Source organism: Urocitellus parryii, chromosome 3 (genome assembly GCF_045843805.1).
Source record: "Urocitellus parryii isolate mUroPar1 chromosome 3, mUroPar1.hap1, whole genome shotgun sequence".
Lineage (NCBI taxonomy): Eukaryota > Metazoa > Chordata > Mammalia > Rodentia > Sciuridae > Urocitellus > Urocitellus parryii.
Genome location: NC_135533.1, coordinates 175811250 through 175832620, shown reverse-complemented (window position 1 = coordinate 175832620; position 21371 = coordinate 175811250). Strand labels below are relative to the sequence as shown.

Sequence of the window (21371 nt, the reverse complement as noted above, 5' to 3'; positions counted from 1 at the left end):
AGTAAATAAGTAAATGAACAAAATGAGTTACTGGATTGGGGAAGGGGTTTGGTGCTAGAAAGCTTCCCTAGCATGGGTGAAGCTCTGAGCTCCGTCTCCAACCCAACTCTGGCTCCTCCAACTGTGCAGAATCCCCATAGGCTCAGATGAGTCAAGTACTTCATTGTGTTTTCTTGGTTCACTAAAACAAGTCTTTCTGGCCCAGATACTTGGGGGGTAACTGTGTGTTTTCTCATCCTCACCCAAACCTCTAACAGAGGGAAGATTTGGAGCAGGGCAATCAAAAGCTCTCTCTTCTGTCACCCTAGAACAGCGAGTGCTCGGCACCTCTGTCATTCTTTAATAACAGACAGAGTGAGTTTCTAACACATAGTCAGCAAAAATTGGGTCAATTGGATTTGTTGACAGCTGTGGGATCATAGATAGCATTTGCTGTGCTATCTGGGTCAGTCCCAGCTAATCTGACCACTCCTCTTAAAAGACATGCTGATTTCTTGGCCTCCCCTTTCCCCGTCCCAGTCTCTGCTTTCTCATTTTGCTCCCCATCCCTGGACTTCTCCTGTCATAGCTGTTTGAGATATTCAAATAGATCAGCTTTTTCAGCTTTGATTTCTCATTTTTAAAAATCTCTCCCCTAAGGCCTCTGATCAAAAGTAGCATTTTCTTTTTAAACTGCTCTAATAGAAATCCAACATGAACCACCTAAATATATATATTTTAAATTTTCTAATAGCCATATTATAAAAGCAATAAAGAGTGAAGTTTTCTTAATATATTTAACAACCTTGTGCATCTTTTCCAACATGTAATGAGATCTATTCTTTTTTTAAACATTCTTTAAAACCTGCTGTCCCTTGTATTATTACATCTCAGTTCAGATTTAAAGATTTCAATAAAATGAAATACCCTACAAAATAAAATTGTGTTTAAAAGAAAAATGCTCTATGCTGCTTCAGTTTTAAACTTAAAATTAAATAGTATAAAAATTTCACTCCTCAGTCTTACTAGCCACACTGTAAGTACTTATTAGCCATTTCTGTCTACTGTTCTATAGAATTCATTTATTTAAATAGTTTTCTGAGTTGACACAAAACATTTGTGACTGAACCTTGTCAGCCCCAGGGGAAGGTGGAGCCCAGAATGGTATATGGCATGTGTGCCCAAATGTAAAGTAACACAAGAGAATCTCCCTTTTTCTTGTTGGCGGGGGTGGGGGTAGAATCCAAAACATGATTTGGGGCCAGCTTTAACATAATAACCTTTTAGGAGTACATTTGAAATAATTAAATTTCTGCTTCTAATATTAATAATGTAGTTATACATGTGTTTTAAATTGCATGCATTTGAAAATAGTGTTCCCCACCCTGCATGCTTACATTTCATGGAACAGTTTTATTCCCGTGCTTTTTCCCATACATCTTTGCCTTCGGTGACCCTCTCACCCATAGAGTGACTTTTTTGGGGAGGGAGGTGGTCATCAAATATATTTCAAGTTCATCCTAAATACTGTCATTCAAATTGTTTGGGATTCAGCACTTTTATCATTTGTGAATGATGCATTGCTGGAAACTCTATCCTAAGTTACAAGTCTCATTCATTTAACATGAGGAGAGGTGTTTTTCCTCATGCAACTCAGAGATAAATGAGAAATCTCCATAATGGGACCACTTTTGCTTTCAACAAAGAAAAACCTCTTTTATTGGAGATAATATACATACAGGAGGGTGCATAAATCACAAGTATACAACTCTGTACAAAATGATATGCCTGAGTACCAACACCCAGGTCAGGAGGAAGAACAAGACTACCAGTTGGAACCTTCTGGGGCCACTCCTCCCAAAGGCACCCTCTGATTCCTAGCAGCTGAGGACACTACCCAGACTGTTTATGTAAGTGGACCTTTAGCTCAGCACTGGACTGGGATTCACCACATCAAGGTTGGTACATTCTCATTCGTTTGTATATAGAATCCCAGCACTGTTTTTTAAAGGCCCTCTTGAAGATTGCCTACCATAGCACCATAAATGTTGTTTTATGCTGCAGGAATTATTTAAATTTTTATTAAACATTAAAAAAACCAAATTCATCAGATTACTTCCATAAATGTCCCAAACTTGCTTTGATTAATGTATTCTTTTCCCCAGGAAATGTTTGTTGTCCTTTTTAAAATGACTTGAGAGTCCTTGTGTTGTGAAGATCTGTAAAGGTGTGAATTTACACAGCATTCCCTCTTTATAGAAAAATGGTGCTTGGGGTGAAAAGCTGGCAATCTCCATGTCATGCCCAGGCTGTGTGGTGTCTGAGTACCTTGGGACTGTGTGTCCTCTCCCAGCTCACTGTGAACTGGAGCATCCTGTTGGAGTTGCCAAATATGGGTCTCTCTCTTGGCAGGGGAGATGATTTTTATGGCTTTCTTTCTCCAGATATCTGCTTGGAACCTGTTTATCAAATTTTTGCTCAAGTCACCTTGCCCCCTCCTTTGTAAAAACAGCACCTTACCCCCTACCTCTTTCCACTGTAATATTTCTGATTCCTTTTAACTTCTTCATTTTCCTTTAATTTATAGTTCTTGTCACCTCTGGAGATGCTCTTTGTACTTAGTTATTGTTTCTTGGCTCTTCTTTTTTGTGTTAAGAACACCCTTGGTCACGTAGAAGGTGCTCAATGAGTAGCTGTGAGATGAAGGAGGAAGAGGCCATGTGTCTCCAGGTCTGACAGGCCATCAGAATTGCACAGGACCTTGTCCCTGAAAGGCAACCCCTTGGGGATAAAGTAGATAAAGGGTGGAGACATTCATAGCCCCTCCCCGCTACACACACACCCATAACTTGCAGTAGCTTTTTTTTTTTTCTGTGGTTGAAACTTGAGTGAGCCCTCCTGGAAGTGAGGGTTAGATGTCGCCTGTTTCTGCTTCATACGTCTCAGCAGACAGGTCGACAAATGTGGAATCTGCTGTTATCACTAGGGGGAAAAAGTGGTGTTTGTGTGTACACTTTTTATGAAGATGGAGCATGTTTTGAGTGCTAATTATGCACTGCCAGGGAACACATGTGGGAGCCGCTGGGTTTACAGCGCCGCCTTTGAACTCCCCCTCCCACAATCTGCGTGTCAAGAGGTGCTGAGCACCCCCCTCCGTGAAGCCTCCTGCCTGCTGTGGTGGTTGTCTGGGATCCAGCACAGATAATGAGAGTGGGAGTTTGGACTAACCTCGAGGCATGTGGAGGGCAGGGTGTCTCCTCGGAGGAACGCAGTTGATCCTGGCAGCCAGCTCGGCTGCCTGCGGTATCTTCCCCTGACACTGGGAACTTTCACTTGGAGTGCTCCTGATGCTGTGCAGTCTTTCCTGAGGGTTTTTGAGAGCAGGATTACAATCCATGTAAGGTTTTCCCCTTTTCTGCCATCCCCTTGGGATCCCAGTGAGCAGTGTTGAAGGTGGCCGCGGGGCCTGGGGGAGGGAGAGGGCACTTGGACAACAGACACAGTTTCAGTAACATACTGAAACTGACTTGCCTCTTCCAGGAGAAATCTGGAACTTTAAAAGCTCCATTCCAGAATTTTCTTCTGATTCCAGTAAAGGAAACTCACCATCAAATAACATAAGCAGTCAATGAGGCGGAGCTCTCACTTTTCTCTAATTTTGGGTTTCTCTGTGCTGGGAAACCTTTGGCCTAGAATCTCGTAATCCCTGAGGTTGCTGATAACTCTAATAGTCTCTGACACTATGATCAATTGGCTTTTAAATGATTTCCCCCTCATTATCAAAGAGCCTTATCTAATTCGTTCAGGATTAAGATGGTGGCAAGCTGAGGCTTAGCGTATGTGCTCTCCTTTGGCTTTGCTGACACATCTTAGTATATTCCCTCTGGTCTTCATCCAGTACAGCAATGCTGGTTGGTTGGTGGATAACTTTTGTCTCTTTCTTAACTAATTAATATAATTGGAGCTCAATATAAGGACTGCTATTTTTACAAAGTTTTTTTTGTTTGTTTGTTTTTTGTTTTTAGGTTAGAAACAAACATTGCTTTCTGATGCTCCCTTAGAACACATCTGACATGAGAAAAACCTAAACTTTAAATGATTCCTTTCTTGGATCACTTTTGTCTTAGTCATCTCTTTTATTGTCGTGACCAAAAGACCTGACGAGAACAATTAAAAGTGGAAAAGTTTATTTTGGCTTTTGGTTTCAGAGGTCTGGGTCCATAGATGGTCAATTCCATTGCTCTGGATCCAAGGTGAGGCAGAACCTCATGGTGGGAGGGTGTGGTGGAGGGAAGCAGCTCAGGATATGGAAGCAGAGCAAGAACTCTACTCACCAGGGACAAAATATATATCCCAAAGGCACCCCCATCAACTTAGCTCCTCTGGCCATACCCTACCCACCTATAGCTACCACCTAGTTAATGTACTGATTAAGACAAGGCTTTCATAATGCAATCATTTCTCCTCTTTATTTTCTTGCATTGTCTCACATATGAGCTTTCAGGGGACACCTCATATCTAAACCATAAAAACTTCTGGCTGAAGTGTTTAAAACAATGGAAAATGGGACAGATTACCATTAGGAGGTTGATGCTATATTCTGTAGATATAACCCAAGATATGTATGTTGGTAAAAAGCCGAAGTATTTGAATAATGAATTATTAATATTTGCCTAAACAATAACAGCAAACAGAATTAAACCAAGGTTTCCCATCTCATTACTTCTCTCATTCTACATCTTCCATCGGTTAGCCCAATGCATCTTTCCTAGGTTGAAAAGGTACCTGAGGGAGAAGGGAGGTTATCGATTTAGATGATCATGGTATTGTTGGTAGGAGTTATGGAGTTATTGGGCAGAAAGCAGTTAAATTTTTAAAAAGGTTGTGATATAGAGGATCAGGAAGTAGATGTCAGAAGAACAAAATGCCTGAAGAGATAGGAAATTTTAAAAGAAAATGTTTAAATATATTCCTGGTGGAAATGGTTTTTTGATGGAACTATTCATCATTCAGTTGATGTAGAAAGTTTATTTTCAATGACTTCTCATTTTGAATGAGCTGCAGTTGCTTCTCTAACTTCTGAGCCACTCCCCAGGGGGTGAGGGAAGCTTCTCTTTATGATGCCTACGGAACAACACAGATGGAATTTTTCCTAAGTTCAAGCACAACATCTCTGTGACCCATTCAGACTCTAGTTGTGCCTGGAACATGGGCATCACTGTCAACTCTTGAATAGTAAAACATCATCACTAATTCATGCTCTGCACATTTGTAACTTGTGATAAACAAGAACTGAGCCTAAGTTTGCCTACAGGTTTGCTAAGCAGATTAATAATGTAAGCCACGTTGCAGGGGCATTGTTTATTTACCTAGCGGTACCTGCTCATTCCAGCAATTTGGATGCAGCATCACAAACTGAGAGGCTAATTACAAACTGCTCTTACCTCTTCATTAAAGCAAGTCCTGGAAGGCCCACTTCTTGGAGCTTTTGTGATTTGTTTACATTTCTGCATATTTGAAGGTGCTGCTAGCTGCAACATTTATAGGGAATTGTGGATTTTATACTTTAACAAATCACTGCAGTTTGGTATTGCCTGTGGGTATGAATTAGTGTTTTTGTATTTCTAGAGTCTATTGCTGTGTAACAAACCATCCCAAAATCTGTTGGTTTAAAACAACAGCAGTCATTTATTTTGTTAAAAAGTTTGCAATTTGAGCGGGACTGGGCAGAAATAATAATCTCTACTCCACATGGTACCAAATGGGTGGCCTGTTGGTGATAGGAGGATCCACTTTCAAGATGGCGCCCCATTTGGCTAAATGGTTGTTACTGGCCATGGTCCTCTCCTGCACCTGCTTGGGTGTCCTCAGAACATGATGGCTGGGTTCTCTAAGAGCAATATCCCAAGAGAACAAAGTTGAAGTTCATGGGATTTTTATGACCAGCCCTCAAAAGTCATATAGTATCCTTTCTCATCTTTTATCATAAAGATCCATACCTGTTCAAGTAGAGGGAACATAGACTGTACCTCTTGGTGGGGGCATGGCAAGGTTCTTGCATGACCATGTGAGATGAGGGGTATTGTCATGGCCATCTTTGGAAAATGCAGTCAAATACATGATTTTAGATGATCAGTGTTCATTTTCAGTTCATTCTTCTAGGAGAGAACTTTGAGAATATAAAATTTAAAAAAAAGAGGCAAGAAATCAGAATAAAGCATCATTGCTAATTCATGCTATGCACATTTGTAACTTGTGATAAACAAGAACTGAACAGAGTATGAAATGTAAGGGTTATTGAGTACTGAAAATAGTTTTTAACTGTATACTTCTCAAAATTCTCCCCTTCCCCCCCCCCTCCAGACGTATTGTTACTCAAAGGGATCACATATCTTCGTGAGTTCTGAAACTCAAATCATTTCCATCTTCCAGAAAAACCATCCCAGGGTTCTCCAGGGTATTTACAAAAGAACAATAAAACATTCATTTCTTTAGCACGTTGTAATGAAAACCATCCCCAAGTACTTAGTTTAACTGCTTTGTTTACCACGGGAGTTTCAAATGCCATTAGGACCTTGTTATATTTTTGTTGGTCTGGAGTCATGGGAATAGAACAAGGTTTTTAAATCAAGGGTTAAAACTAGGATAGCAATGTTCGACCACACCATCTCAACATTTTGTTAAAGTGCCTTTCATTAATGTTTTGGAAGCCTATGTAAATCAGGGAATGGTGGAGGGGGGGCAGAGTCGGAATACTGGATGTTAAAGCAACATGGTGTGAAGGGAAACATCTGTTCCTGGTTAAATTCTTTAAAACTTATGTTCTTTTGCCTTAATCATTTGACTGTGGTGCTGAGATTTGAGTTCCATGAGGACTCTAAAGCTGATTTTCCAGAACATTCCCAGGAGTTCTAATAAGCCCTTGAGATTCTGAGCCCCACACTTGTAATTCCAGGGTCACTGGTATTACCAAAGTGTGAACTTGGGTTGTCAACTCAGCAGCTGTAGGGTTGATTGGTTGGGGAGGGCTGGGTGTTTTTTTCCCCCCTAAGGAAATACATTGCCAAGTCTTGGGTAGTCTGGTTTTGAGGCATTTTTTTACCTTGATAAGAAGTATTAATGTTAACAAATTTGTATTGTTGCCTCTTTTCTTTGTCCTGAGAGGAAGATTGACTTGATAAGAGACGGAAGGGCTGCAAATAAACACACTTTAATGGTGATGCTTTCTGAAATCTACCCCTGGACCTACAACTCCCTTAATTTCTCTAGGCCTCCGTTTTCTTTGCCCTTAAGACTGTAGGAAGAGAAACGATGTGCAGGTTTTCAGAACCTCAGATGAACGTATTTTTAAAACATGATTGGCCTCCGATGGATAGTTCCTGTAATTGTAGACTGAAAAATGTATCCATTTGGGGGTGGCCCCAGATGCTTAAAATGTAAAGGATATGCTTGTAATCCCAGCAGCTTGGAAGGCTGAAGCAGGATTGCAAGTTCAAGACCAGCCTCAGCAATTTAGCAAGACCATGAGACCCTGTCTCAAAATATTTTAAAAAAAAAAAAAAAAAAAAGCCTGGGATGTGACTCAGTGGTTAAAAGCCTCTGGGTTCAATTCCTGGTACCAAAAACAAAAACAGAAAGCAAAGACTATTCATTCCTTAAATAAATGTTCTTTGCCTACATCCCAAGTACCAGGAATAGTTCCAGGTGCTAGGGACGTAGCACAGAATGAAACAGACAAGGTCCCTGTCCTTTTGGGACCCTCAAGAAATAAGTCACTGGAAGACTGAGGGAAGCAGCATCCCAAATAGGGATCTGCACAGGCTGCAGCACCTGCTGGTTTTAAGGAGCAGGAGAAGTCTTGTGAAAGTGGCAAGGAGTAAAGAGGCATAGGATATGGCCTCAGAGGTGGCCAAGCCCCAGCCCAAAGGGGAATGGGGGACATGAGGGAGGTATTGGGTGCTGTAGGCTAGGGGCAGAAGCTGGGACTCTGTTAGAGTTTGAAACAAGCCACACTGATAAACACCTTCCAGAGACCAGCCTAGCTGCCGAGAGGACTGTCAGCAAGCAAAACCAGCAGAGGGGTGGCAGCAGGGCCAGGCGGAGCATTTTCATGGGGAGGGAATCTCAACCTTTTGGTGCATCCAAGAGGATGGTGGCAAGGACTGAAAGGGCCTGAGGAGTTCAGCAGTGTGGTCCAGGGGATGGCAGGAAGTGGGGGTGAGTCAGTGAGGTAGGGTGCAGGGCAGGAAGCTTACTTTCTGCTGCTTGGTTCCCCCCACCCCACTTTTTTTTAAGATGGCTTGAATTTTATTGAGTGCTAGATGGGAAGAGCCAGTAGAAAGGGAGAGGTTGAGGCTACAACAGAAGTGGAATCAGGTCCTCCAGTTGGGCAAAGAATGTGATCTCCATGGCTCAGGTTTTGCCTTGGCCAGACCCCATTGATGTGGGGGCAGAGAGAGGAGTGCTGTGCTTAGAGGTGGCAAGAACAGGTCGTGGGGCCTGAGGTTCTCAGCATCTGGCCTGATTTCATCTTGGGTCATTTCTGGAAAATGAGGGGAAAATAGAGGAGTGGAAACAGGGCTGAAGAGCAAGGAGAGGGGCCCTGGGATAGCTGGGCAGAGATGAGTGGAAAAATTATAGGCCAGTCTGGCCGGGATGAATGACCTTAAGCCTTCCTTGCAGCCCAGATGAACTGCTGTGGATTGACATCTGTGGGATAGGCCAGGCAGAGAGCCAAGGACGTCAGAGCAGGGCGATGTTGGAAGAAGCAGATCCTGTGCTGGTCAGGGAAAGATAAGAAACCCTGCTGGGGTTTAACTAGGTAACAGTTTGCTTGGACAGTCTCAGTTCATGCTGTTCATGCCATTCATCCTAGCATAATTATTAATTGCTACACTTTTTGCTTTAAAAAGTCCTTTGAGTCCAGACTACTGTCTCTCCTTTGAGTCATCTTCTGCTTCTCACATTCTTTCCTATAGGGGAAAAAGAAAGCTCTTACGACCTCTCCTAGGGACTCCGAAGTAACTGCAGGGCCCCCAACTATTCTTTGCCTCCTGTCCCCTTTCCTCTCTTACCAACCCCGGCCTCCATCTAAATAAATTCAGATAAATTTTCCTTAGTCCAGTCTGATTATGTCACTGCTGCTCAGAAACCATGGTAGTATCTTTTATGGTTTGATATTGGGTGTCCCCCAACAGCTCGTGTGTGAGACAATGCAAGAAGGATTGGAGATGAAATGATTGATCTATGAAAGTCTAAACCGAATCTTCTGATAGGGATTAACTGAGTGGTAACTGTAGGCAGTAGGATGTGGCTGGAGGAGTTGGGTCAATGGGGCATGTCTTTGGGAGGAGTTGGGTCAACGGGGAATGTCTTTGTTCCTGTTGGACCAGAGTGCTCTCTCTCTGCTTCCTGGTGCCATCTTTCCTCTGGCACAGTCTTCGGCCATGATGTTCTGCCTCATCTCTTACCTAGAGCATTGGAGCCGACTGTCTGTGGACTGAGACCTCTGAAACTGTGAGAAACAATTAAACTTTTCCTCCTCTAAAGTTGTTCTTGTCAGGCCTTTTGGTCAGAGCAGTGAAAAAGCTGACTAACACATCTCATTGGATAAAAAATCCAGACTGAATATTCAAGACTCTTAAGATCTCGCCCTGGTATTTGACAGTATATATTAGAGTAAAGGATATGTTGTAATGAATGCAAATGCTGAGCATCGTGACAGGCGGGAATGTGAGCTCTGTAGCCAGACTACTTGGCTACTTGCCCTTTACTGGGTATATGACCTTGGGCAAATTGCCCAGCCTCTCTGTGCCTCAGTTTTCTAATCAGTAACATGGGGGTTAAAAAGGAAAACCTACTACTATTATTATTATTATAAGAATTGAATAACTTAATCCATGTAAAGTCTTTGAAACAGTGTTGGGCACACAGTAAGCTCTCAGTAAACATTAATTCTTGTGATTACGGATTTCAGTGCAGGCCCACGGAATGTTGGCTCTTCCTTAGAGAATTTCTGATATTTTCTCACCTTTTTGCTTCTGCTAGCTTTAGTCTTTATGGGGATTCTTTCCCCAAACCATTTCTGCACTCAGATTCCACCCAAGGTATGGTTATTTTACCAGCCGTGGATGGAGGCAGCCTCAAAACTAACAAGCTGAAGTCTGGCATGCATTCTTGACTCCTGTGGAAAGCTGATGAAAGTCTCTTTAAGTGCTTTGCTAACAAAATGTTTTGAGGGAATGTTTGTTCCATTTTTTTCCCCCTGTGGGTATGCACTAGAATTTAATAGAAGCCCGAGGGGCTTATATCTCTGGCAGTAGGTGGCAGATTCTCCTGCCAACTCTTACCCTCAGTGCTCCAACCTGGGGGATGTGGTTCTTTTGGGCTGAGGTCTTTATTTAGCTCCATTGTTCTTGTCTAAGGACAGGAAACCACACAAAGCTAAATTCTGCAGAGGGTTGTACCTTGAGGGAGATTAAGGATTTGCTGAGCCAATGAAAATTAGCCAGAGGTGACTCCTGTGGGCTCTAGCATGTTGGCTCTGCATGGTGCCCCTCCTGGTCTGGCTATCCATCTATCAGGGCAACCTTCTCTGTGGAGTGGAATGGTTGGAGGTTGGATGGTCATTCCAGAAAGTAATGAACAATCATGAACAGCCTGAGGGAGGTATGCAGAGGTATCCTCTGTGAAGTAGATAAAGGCCAGATCTATGCAGTTGAATAATCTAAGGCACTGATAGAGAAACTGTTTTGATCATAATATTTCAACATTATTGTAATGGATATAAAGTTGCTTATTATATTAGGGCTCTCTAGAGGCACAGAATCAACAGGAAGTATAACTATAAAAGGAGGACTTATTACTTTGGCTCACACAATCAGAAGCTGGATAGTCCACAATGGCTGTCTGCAGGCTGGGGAGCCGGAAGAACCAGTAGCTACACAGTCCAAGAGGCTGGAGCCTCAGAACAAGAGGGATCAATGCTGTTACCCTAGTCTGAGACCAAAGGCTTCTGGGGATCACTGGCAGAGTCCAATATCCTCCAAGGATCACAGCAGCAAACAAGAACCTGTTCAAGAAGAATCGAGCTTGCATCTGCTGCTGCTTCCTTGTTCTTCCAACTGTTATTCCATCCAAGCCATCATCCTATTAGCCCAGTGCTGCCCACACTTAGGGAGGGTCTCTGTTTCAGTTGGCTATCCCACATGCCAATTATTCCTAGACACACCCTCATTTGACACTCCCATAATCCTTAATTATTGACATTTCTTAATCCAATCAAGTTGACAGTTCAGATTGACCATCATACTTACCTAGTTTTTGTTTTGTGGGGTGGGTACCTGGGATGGGTACATTTTTGGGTATTTTGGGGGGTTGTACTCAGGGGTACTACCACTGAACCATATCCCCAGTCCTATTTTATATTTAGAGACAGGGTCTTACTGAGTTGTTTAGTGCCTCACTGTTGCTAAGGTTGGCTTTGAACTTGAGATCCTCCTGCCTCAGCCTCCAGAGCTGCTGGGATTACAGGCATGTGCCACCATGCACGGCTGCTTACTTAGTTTGCTGTAAATATCAGTTGCCTTATGTGACATTTGCCTGATATTTTCATCATTTTAGTATTTGTATGTCATGAGCAAATTTCAAATTTTACTTTGTATCAGATGATGTATATACATGAGAGATAGTTAAGTATTTTGTCCTGAAATAATTCTTCATCTGAGAGCTTCTTTGTTCCTACAGTAGGGCTGTATGATTTCCTTGTGAAACACCTTACACCCTGGTCAGAGCTGATTGGCCCAGAAATGGATACCTGATATAAGCTAAACCAATCAGAGTCCTTCCCTGGGATCTTTTACTATGGGTAACCAGGAAATTGGACTTCTTCTTCTGTAGTTGCTAAACTGTTAGTAAAAAACTTAAATGTTGGCCATGGTCATGTTTTCTGCTATTACAGGAAAATGGTCCTAGATAAGAAAGAATGACGCCAACAAAGAGATAAGGGCAAAACTTGGAGAAAGTTTCCTTATGACAATTGGGAATGCACATTAAGGTCTTCCTGAGTCCACCTCTGGCCTTGCCTTGCTGGCCACTTGTTCCTCATAGGAAGGCCTTTCCTTCTTCAACTCCCTTTGTTAACTTTCATTTTGACTTTTAACATGAGGTTGGGTCTTCCCGTAGGTTGGCTTGGGGGAGGCACTAAAAGCTAATTGATGATATTTGGGTAATAGTAGTTCAACAACACTCACTCAGTCCTATTGCCTTCAAACCCCCATGTATTATATTTTCCATGAGTTGTGAAATTAAAGACCAATTGAAGTGAAAAAAAATGAGTCAACTAACAGAGATAATGCAGATACTTAAAACTCCTTTTGTCAGAAATGTCTACTCTGAACAGAGCTACCAAAGGAAAAATCCATTTTATAGATCCACTAGAATTCTGGTCTCTACTTCTTTTGTTTTTTAGGGGGATTTTAATTTTAGTGTTCTTACAGCATTTTTCAATCTTTCTACCAAATCACCCTTCATAGCAGAGGAGGAGAATAAAAGGATGCCTTGTCTCTCCTACCCCAGCCCTGCTAGGGATCTGAGGACAGGCAGAGGACCTTGAAACTGAGTATAAATATTTGAGAAGAATGGAACAAGTTAACTCTTCAAAGTCTGAATTACCTCTTGAGTTAAACCAAATCATGAAATCCAAGATGGCAGAAAAAGTGCTCATTTCCCCAGCTCACTGCTGTCTGTTTCTCTAGAACCCAGCAGTAGGTATTCGGTAAGTTTAATGGAATGAATGAATGAATATTATAAACTGAGGCCCAGGCGAATCAGCTGACTAGTGGCCTAACTAGTGAGTGGCCAAGCGGGGTTCAAAGCTTTAGGTCTTCAGGCTCCTGTCAAGGGTTCATTCTAAGAAAAAGCAGTCACCAAAAGAGAGAATACTACCCCTCAAGGTCTACATGATCTTTCCTTATGACCTTCTAACAAAGCTGAACACCCAGAAATGCCTGGCAAGGCTTTCGATTCCTGAAGCAAAGTGTTAACATATCAGAACTAAAGACAGCTTCGGATGTGAGCTAAAACCTGTGTTATTTTTGAGTCTTCCTTTTCAAAAATCTGTACAAGAGTTTAGGTGACAAAAGATGGGAAGGGCTGAGTATGATAAAATATTCACTGTAAATGCTCATGTTTAACCGTGCAGCTCTGAACAACATCTTTGTGGCTGTCCTTGACATACAGTACATGTCTGTTTGTGGGCTCCCTGCAAATGTCGTGGTTCCCCAACAGTGGCCATGAGTGAGGAGTGAGGGTCAGAGTGGAACAGTGGTCCGATGTAGGGTATATTGGGGATATATGTATGTGTGAGTCTTGTTTTTTCACCCTGTGTTATATCCAAAATCATTGTCAAAAACTCTAGTTCTGTAATTTAGTATTTTATATGACTTACGCCCTACATCAGCACTGTTCACTAGAACTTTCTGTGATGGAAATGCTCAATGTTTGCGTTGTCCAATAGGATAGAATAGTCACTAGTCACAGGCGGCTACTGAGCACTGGAAATGTGACTAATGTGAGGAATTGAATTTTTCATTTTTTTTAATTATAATTAATCTAAATGTAAATAACCACTTGTGGCCAGTAGCTATCATGGATAGCACAGCTCTATAGTATTAAAAAAAAAAAACAGCAAGTTTCTGTTTAGGGGCATTAATTAGGTCATTAATTAGGTTTGTCATTCAGATGGAACTTAGAAATGTATAGCAGCCGTTCATCAAACGTGATGGGAGAAGCTTCCTTTATCTGGGCTAGAGTGACCTTCCTGTTATGGTTTGGATGTGCAATGTCTCCCAAAAACACTTGTGTGAGAGAATGCGGGAGTGTTTAGAGATGAGCTGATTAGATTATGAGAGTTATAACCTAATTGGTGGATTAATCCATTTGGTAGATCAGTGGGTGGTGATTGTAAAGGGATAGGGTAAGGCTGGAGGAAGTAGGTTCCTGGGCATTAGCCCTCAGGGACTCTTATTTCTGACTTCTTTCACTCAAGCTTTCTCTGCCTCCTGGCTGTTGTGTCCTAAGCTGCTTTCCCCTACCACACCCTTCCTCCATGATGTTTTGCCTTCCTCAGGGCCAAAGCAATGGAGTGGGCCAATCATGGACTGAACCTTTGAAATTGTGAGCCAAAATAAACTTTTTCTCCCCCAAGTTTTTCTTGTCATGTGAATTGGCAACCTTGATGCAAAGCTGACCAACACACAGTCCATCTTAGATTTTCCTGGGGTTATCCACTGTCATGTTGTTTTTTAATAAAAAGGATCCCTTAGATAAATAACCAAAGAGATCATTTTTCCGGAGTTAAGACTTCTTATTTAACTAAATTTTTAAAAGAAATCTTTTTCATAACATTATCCCAGATTATTATGAATCTATCCATACACAATATAGAGTAACTGAATAAAGTCTTGGATCAGTTAAAATGGTTATATTTAACTCTTGGTGCCTGAACCAGCAATTGTTACTCCTTTAAGTATTGGGGGGCAGGCTGGGTTTAAGAAGGCAACAGGAATGAGTATTTTTCAGTTTACACTGGTATGCAAGTGGGCACCTCAGCCAAGGTTGCATTGCACAAAGTGGAAAGAGTATTGTTGAAGGAGTATCCAGTAGGGCCTTGTATACTTGGAGTCAATTCCAGGGAATGCCTTTGGTTATCTCTGTGAAGTTCAACTAGTCATATAATCTCTTGACCACTTCTCTCTTCTATAAGTTAGTGTTTTGAGGCCTAACATAAATGCATGTTGAAAGTTCTTTATGGAAGAGTTGCCTAGTGTTATAGTGAGTTTCACTGATAACAGTTGTGGTCATGCATGGGATAGTCTCTGGGAACTCCACAGCTAAGGGACCCGACTAGTCATGACTAATTGATTCCAGGCTCATGAAGACCCTAGTGGAGTCATGGTGAAGTCCAGCTACAGATGATGAGGGCCTGAAGTAAAGTGACCTTGGGTGTGTAGAGAATGGGGGCAGGATTACAGAAACAGCTGGAGGTGAATCTGGTGGAATGTGGTGGATGAATGCATAGGATTAGAGAAAGGGGAGGAAGGCATCCAAGTGACTCCAGATTTGGAGACAAGGTTGATGGTGGACCTATCAGCTGTGACTGCTGGCCATGTAAGTCTGAACCTCCAAGGAAAGTGAGGGCTAGGAGTCCAAATTTGGGAATAATTAACAGTGGCCACACCTGTGTGAACCAAGGGGGAAGTTGAGCTGAGAACTGGTGGCTGAAGATTAACCCTGGTGACCACCACTTGTGTCTGCCATTATTATGCACTTGAGACTTGTCCAAATAAGGTTATACATAAATAAGACGGACAGGATTCCATTTAGCTACATATGCAAACGACATTATGAAAAAGAGAAACGAAAGTGTCTATACTCGGGTGAGGTAGAAAACCAGAAGGCTCAAGGCCCCCTATGGGTTAGCCAAATATTGATTTTTTTTTTTTTAATAAAATCTAAATGCAGTCTTCGGTTAAAAAGGATACTCCCCCTTTCTGGTAAACAATTTGGCAGCCTGTACTAATCCTTTGAAAAGTTAATATCCTTTGACCTATTAATTCCACTTTCAGGAATCCACTCAAAGGAAGCAAACAGAGGTTCAGATAAAAATTTATACACAAAGATATTTCATCTTGTTTGCTCCCTCCGTGCCGAGCCTTCCCAAAAAAGCTTTCAGCCATAACATCATTTTAAAAGGTTTGGATACCAGGCAGTACCATGGCATAGGATGTGAAATCTGCATCGATGTTAAAATACTAGATGATTATTCAAAGAAATCTGGCTTTGCCCTTTGATGCCACTCTCCAAGTTACTGTGCTGAGAAAGCTGGGGGTATGCTAGCTCAGAGCCTTTGTTGACTTGATATCCAAAAAAATGCATGTGATCTGTTCTGGTGGTTTCTAGTCCAGCTTTTTTTTTTTTTTTTTGTGTGTGTGTGTGTGTGTGTGTTCCTGGCTTCTCATGTCATGTTCCAGAAATGCTTCTAGAAGTTTCTTTAGCAGGCTGTTACACCATCAAGGTTTTACCCAGGATAACTCCTGCCCTTATATGGATTTACCTGCTTTTTTTCCTTCATGTATCTGGTGAACTCTTATTCATCCTTCGAAGCCTCTTTCAGATTTGGTCCCCAAATAGATTTTGTCAAGCACAGCATTTTGAAGAACAAATAGGGTTTGAATGCTTCAAGGTGAGGTGGACGTACTAGTTCTAACACCCTCCTCCCTTCTTCCTATTGTGTTACTTTGTTGGTTACAGCCCTGGCCTTCTGTGACAGAGCTGTCTCCACCTCCTTTCAGGCAGAAAGCGTCTCTTTGGTCATTGTCACTATTGTAAGACCTTTACACCCATGACTGCATTTATCACCCATATGAGTAATCTTTAAAATATACTTTTTTTTCAATTCTAATGCTAATTTTGAAAAAAATTACCCACAAATAGGAAAAAAAAGTAACTTCTATCTCCCTCCTCTTCAAGAACACTGATGTCTTCATGTTAGTGAATGTTTCTGGGTGTGATTTTTGTATGTACATTTCAGAGTCAAATTAATACTGCGTCTATAAAGCTTAGAATCTTTATTTTTGTTAATATAACATAATGCAAGCATTACTTGCTCCGTGTTTGTGTCCTTATTTTTACCTTGTTTTTTTTTTTTTTTGGTCTTTTTAATCCTTTTTTGTATTTTTTTATACTTTTTTAGTAATTGTTTTTTACAGGGCTGAGGACCGAACCCAGGGCCTTACGCATGCTAGGCAAGCGCTCTGCCACTGGGCTAAATCCCCAACCCCTTGTGTCCTTATTTTTAAAACATGCTTTCAGAAATTGGCTGGGCCGTCTTGAGGGTTAAGATTCCCCAGTACTTAAGCAGAGTGTTGGCCTGGACCAGTATAGGGACTTAATGTTTGTTGAACTCTGGAGATGAAAAATTTAACCTGTCCCCATCCAGCCTCCAAGGATCTTTCTTGTTAAGGAGACATACCTGTTCCCGCATGATTTAATGTATTCATGCACTCAACAGATATGTATCTGCCGGACATCCTTCTGTCACTGGGGACACAGTAGAATGCTCCAGTCCTCGTGAAGTGTGTGTTCCGCAGCAGTGATTTGCACACTAGGTTGCGCTGAGATCCCACAGCAGACTTGTGAACTGCAGGTCACTGGGTCTTGCCCCAAGAGCTGCTAATTTGGTGGGTCTAAGGGCCTGAGAGCCTGCAGTGTCAGCATGTTCCCAGGGGATGCTGCTGCTGCTGGTCCCTGGATATGACACTTGAGAATTCCCGAGTTAAAGGATCAATTTGCAGTATAGTATGGCAAAAGAAAACAGCTGTGGGGTTTGTGGGTAAGAGGGCTGAGGTCTGACTTGTGTGTCTAAGATTCCCTGATTCTTCAAGTCCCCAGGAGGAAGGAGGGGATTAGGAAAATGCCCTGTGTCCAAAACCTCATCTTTTCCTCTATGGATGACTCTGGGCAGTCTCTGCAGGGCTGCAGATGCCCAGGACTGATCAAGGGAGAGGTTCAAGCAATCATGATGGCCACGTGTGCCTTCTCTGGGCCCCTTACCATATGTCTGGTCTTCAGAGCCACTGCAAAAGGGAAGCACGACCCTCCCCATTTTATGGATGTGAAGACTAAGACATGGAGAGCTTATTTAACCCAATATAGTCGTCCCCCACACCAGTGAGTGACACATCTCGAGCTCCAAGCCCAGCCTTTCTGAGAGCCTTCAGACCCCATGCCATCGCCACTGCCATAGCTCCTGTTGAGACTGGCCTGTGGTTGAACCCTCAATGGGACCAGTTTCTAGAAATGCTTCAGTAGTCATAGCTGTTTCCTGTGTGGTGAGACAGTAGTCTCGGGAGCTAGTGCAAGGTTGTTCCCTCATTTCATCTGGGGACTGTAAAAATTTATTGCCTTTCCTTTTTGCCTTTGTCACCAGGAAGCTCAGAGCTATGCTTCGTCGGCAGTAGCTTTCCTGAGTGTAAGGTTTTTGGTATAATCATCTCCCTACTTTTCTTTGAAAACTTATGTTTCCTGTGTTTTCTTTTAGAAAGTTTCCGAGATAATTTTCTAAAATAGGTGGATGTCACAGATTAGTGAGTGAAAAGTAAATTTTCAGAATGGAAAGGATTAGTTTAAGGGGTGTTTTTTTAAACTTTTGAAGACTGATTTGGCCCAAGACTGTGCATGAGTGGACACAGATGTGACTGTGGACACGTAGGTGTTTGATAGCTTGACGTATCCTTTTGAACTTGAGTCCAGTTTGGCTGGAGCCAGGGCTGGCTTTGAACTCTGGCTTCTCACTACTTGCTTTATGACTTTCATTTCAATCTCAGTGTCCTTATCTGCAATGGAGATTATGATGCCGTGCATGGTCATTGAAGAATTTAACAAAATGACTTAATGTAAAATGGCTAGTTATGTGCCTGCAGCAGATGATAGTTACTGATATGTCTTGCACAGGCTGGGATTTGTAGAAAGACTGGGCCATGCATTTGCACTTGCTCTAGGCATTTTTCCTAGTACGTGCAGTGGGGAGCTGAAATGACCCTTGACTTCACGTAGGGGTGCTGTGTTCCAGAGCTGTGAGGCTTGCTTCCCCTTGGTGCAGGGAGCCCCATGTGGCATTTCTTACACATTCTCAATGGCAGTAGATGTTTGCTGTGGAGAACTCAATATTTTCTGAGGTCATCCACTTCGAGGTTGGTGACTAAGACTTAGACAGCCCTGGGGTTTCTACCTCCTTATGCAGTGGTGACGTACTCGGCTTGAGCATCCTTGCCTGGAAAGTCCCCTAAAGCCCATCTCCTGGCTCTTCTTGATTTTTACTACCACTCTCAGTTTTTCTTTCAAAGTTTTGACTACTAAGTGCAATGGCTGGAGGCTACTTTTTAGGGTAAGAGAGGGTTCAAATATTACAGGACTCTTTGTAGATTTCTTTGTCCCAGCTTGTGGGCACATGAAGCAAGAAGGAACAGCTTCCCTGTTGCCTGTGCTGTCTGGGCTGTATGAGGCCTTCAAGAGCCTAGGGCCTGCCTGGAGCTGTGGGCCAGGAATAGACTGTGAGCTCCTTGGCTTCCTGAGGCCTGAGCGTGCCATGGAGCCTTCACAGGGGTGACTTTCCCCACCTCTGACCTTCCCTGTCAAAACTAGTGTCTCAAAACAGAAGCTCTTTGGGTCATAAGATGCCATATGGTAATTACTATGCGGTTCTAAGATGCACTGTATTTATTTTTGTGTGTGTGTGTGTGCCAGGGATTGAACGCAGGGGCACTTGACCCCTGAGCCACCTCCCCAGCCCATTTTGTATTTTATTTAGAGACAGAGTCTCGCCAAGTTGCTTAGGTTCTTGCTGAGGCTGGCTTTGAACTCACGATCCTCCTGCCTCAGCCTCCCGAGTTGCTGGGATTACAGGCGTGTGCCACTGCACCTGGTTAGATGCACTGAATTTGTGAGGTAGCCTGATGGCCAGGAAGTAGGTGAGTCATAAGAAAAAGAAATTCTTAAAAAATTGTTATCAAAATGAGTTTCTTCCAAATCCTGTTTATTTGAGCTTATCCTTTTAGAACCTGTTTAAAACAAAACAAATAGGGACCATAATCATTTCAAGGTGAGGTGATCCCAACCCTTCCCCAAAGCTTCATTTTTCCATTGGGCAATGTAGTGAACACACCAAGTCTGCATGTCCCCTTCAGGCTAGGGCAAAGGGTGCAGGCACTGCCTGCCTTGATGACATGGGGCCTCTGCTATTCTTCCTGTTCACGGTGAAGTAGCTCAGAGGCCTCGGTGAGGTGCATGGGTGCTGCAGGCATCCTTCGGTAGACCATCCCATTCACACTCTTGCCTTTGTTTTGTTGGTCTCCCAGGTCCAGGAAGCTGCAAGTCGGGGCCTGAAGTTTGTGGGCGTCATTCCTCAGTACCACTCCCTTGTGAACTCGGCGGGCGGCAGCCCTCTCGCACCTACCACCAACAGTGCCACAGATGCCAGAGCTGTGAAAAAGGCACATGGGGACCACGCATCACTGGAGGATGAGAACCCAGGGGCTGCAGACGTGTGTGTTGCTCCCTCAGGGATGGACGGAAGCCCAGAGCCTGGCCCAGGCCACACAGGGGACCTGCCTTTCATTGAGGAGCCCAGCTTATCCTCTGGAGAATTTTCCCCACGAGGAATGAGTCCTATACTGGATGGACCAGATGGTGGCCCATCAGATACACATGCAGGGCTGCTCGCTAGGAGTAAGTATGTAAGCCCCTCTAGAAACTTAGTTATTTGGGCAGCACAACTAGTTACTTGCTGAAGTTGTAACTTCAGGGGGTGAACAGGGCTATGTGAAATTGACTTGCAGTTGTTCCAAAAGGTGGGGTTCTCAATGGATTTTAGATGGTGAGGTACTATATCCCCTGCCCTTGCATAAGGAGTGTTTGTCTGCTGGGATCCACTGAGACCCTCCACTCCACTGCTTTGAATGTTTGCCTATAGCAAGAAATCACAAACACCAGTTGAGGGCAGTGTGTGTGTGTGTGTGTGTGTGTGTGTGTGTGAGAGAGAGAGAGAGATTCAACTCATGACAATGTAAACAGCCAGCTTTCAGGGGCTTCCTACGGTTGACATATCACTGTGGTAGAATACGCCACTGAGGAAAGGCCAGCAGTCTGCGCATCCTCCTAGTCACATTGTAAGGGCCAGGAGAGCATGCACATTGGCTTAAGGATTTCAAATAACAGCACAGCAACAATAGCCAATGTGTATTAATACTTCCTGAGCACTAGGCCCTGTGCCAATATGCTTCTTAATAGACTGACCTCTTAATTCTCCAGGCAGCCTTGTGACGTATGTGGGTGAGCTCTATTACCATTGCCTGTTTGCCAGTGGAGTAATCCGGGGTTTTCAGAGGAAATAAGTTGCCTGGGTGGGAAACTGGCAGACCTGGTATGTGAACGCAGTGGGGCTGGGTCACCACCCCATTACGTCTCTCTGGTCTTCCCTGACAAGATTTCCTGAAGCCCTTGGTTGACAGGGAGTGAAGTTTCCCTTTATTTCCCTCCCCAGAGTTCCCTCTTCTCTACTTTCTCCAGGAAATCTAGCATCCAGTCACTTCCTGACAGCAAGGTACTTAACATCAGTGGTGGGGCCTCTTCGGGCCTTTGGAAGATGAACGAGTATTGAGACTGACAGCCAGAGACCACCAAGCCTTCCCGAGGGCTGTTTGTTTAGGACTTTCTGGATCATATCCCTGGTTAATATTGTTACTATTTAGTTACTTGTTCTTGAAATTGGCCTCTTACAAATGATCAGGAACATTTTTATGCTTAGAAAGTGGAGAACAAGGTGAAATAATTTT

At 43.0% G+C, this 21371-nt stretch overlaps 1 protein-coding gene across 1 annotated transcript in view; it reads left to right on the top strand.

Annotated features, from left to right (window-relative positions):
• The window catches only part of Rftn1 (raftlin, lipid raft linker 1), a 194302-nt gene that overhangs the window by 116456 nt on the left and 56475 nt on the right, over positions 1-21371 (top strand). The window contains exon 5 of the mRNA XM_026388536.2: positions 19896-20265. Coding sequence (XP_026244321.1) covers positions 19896-20265 — 370 coding nt within the window. The remainder of the gene's footprint in view (positions 1-19895; positions 20266-21371) is intronic.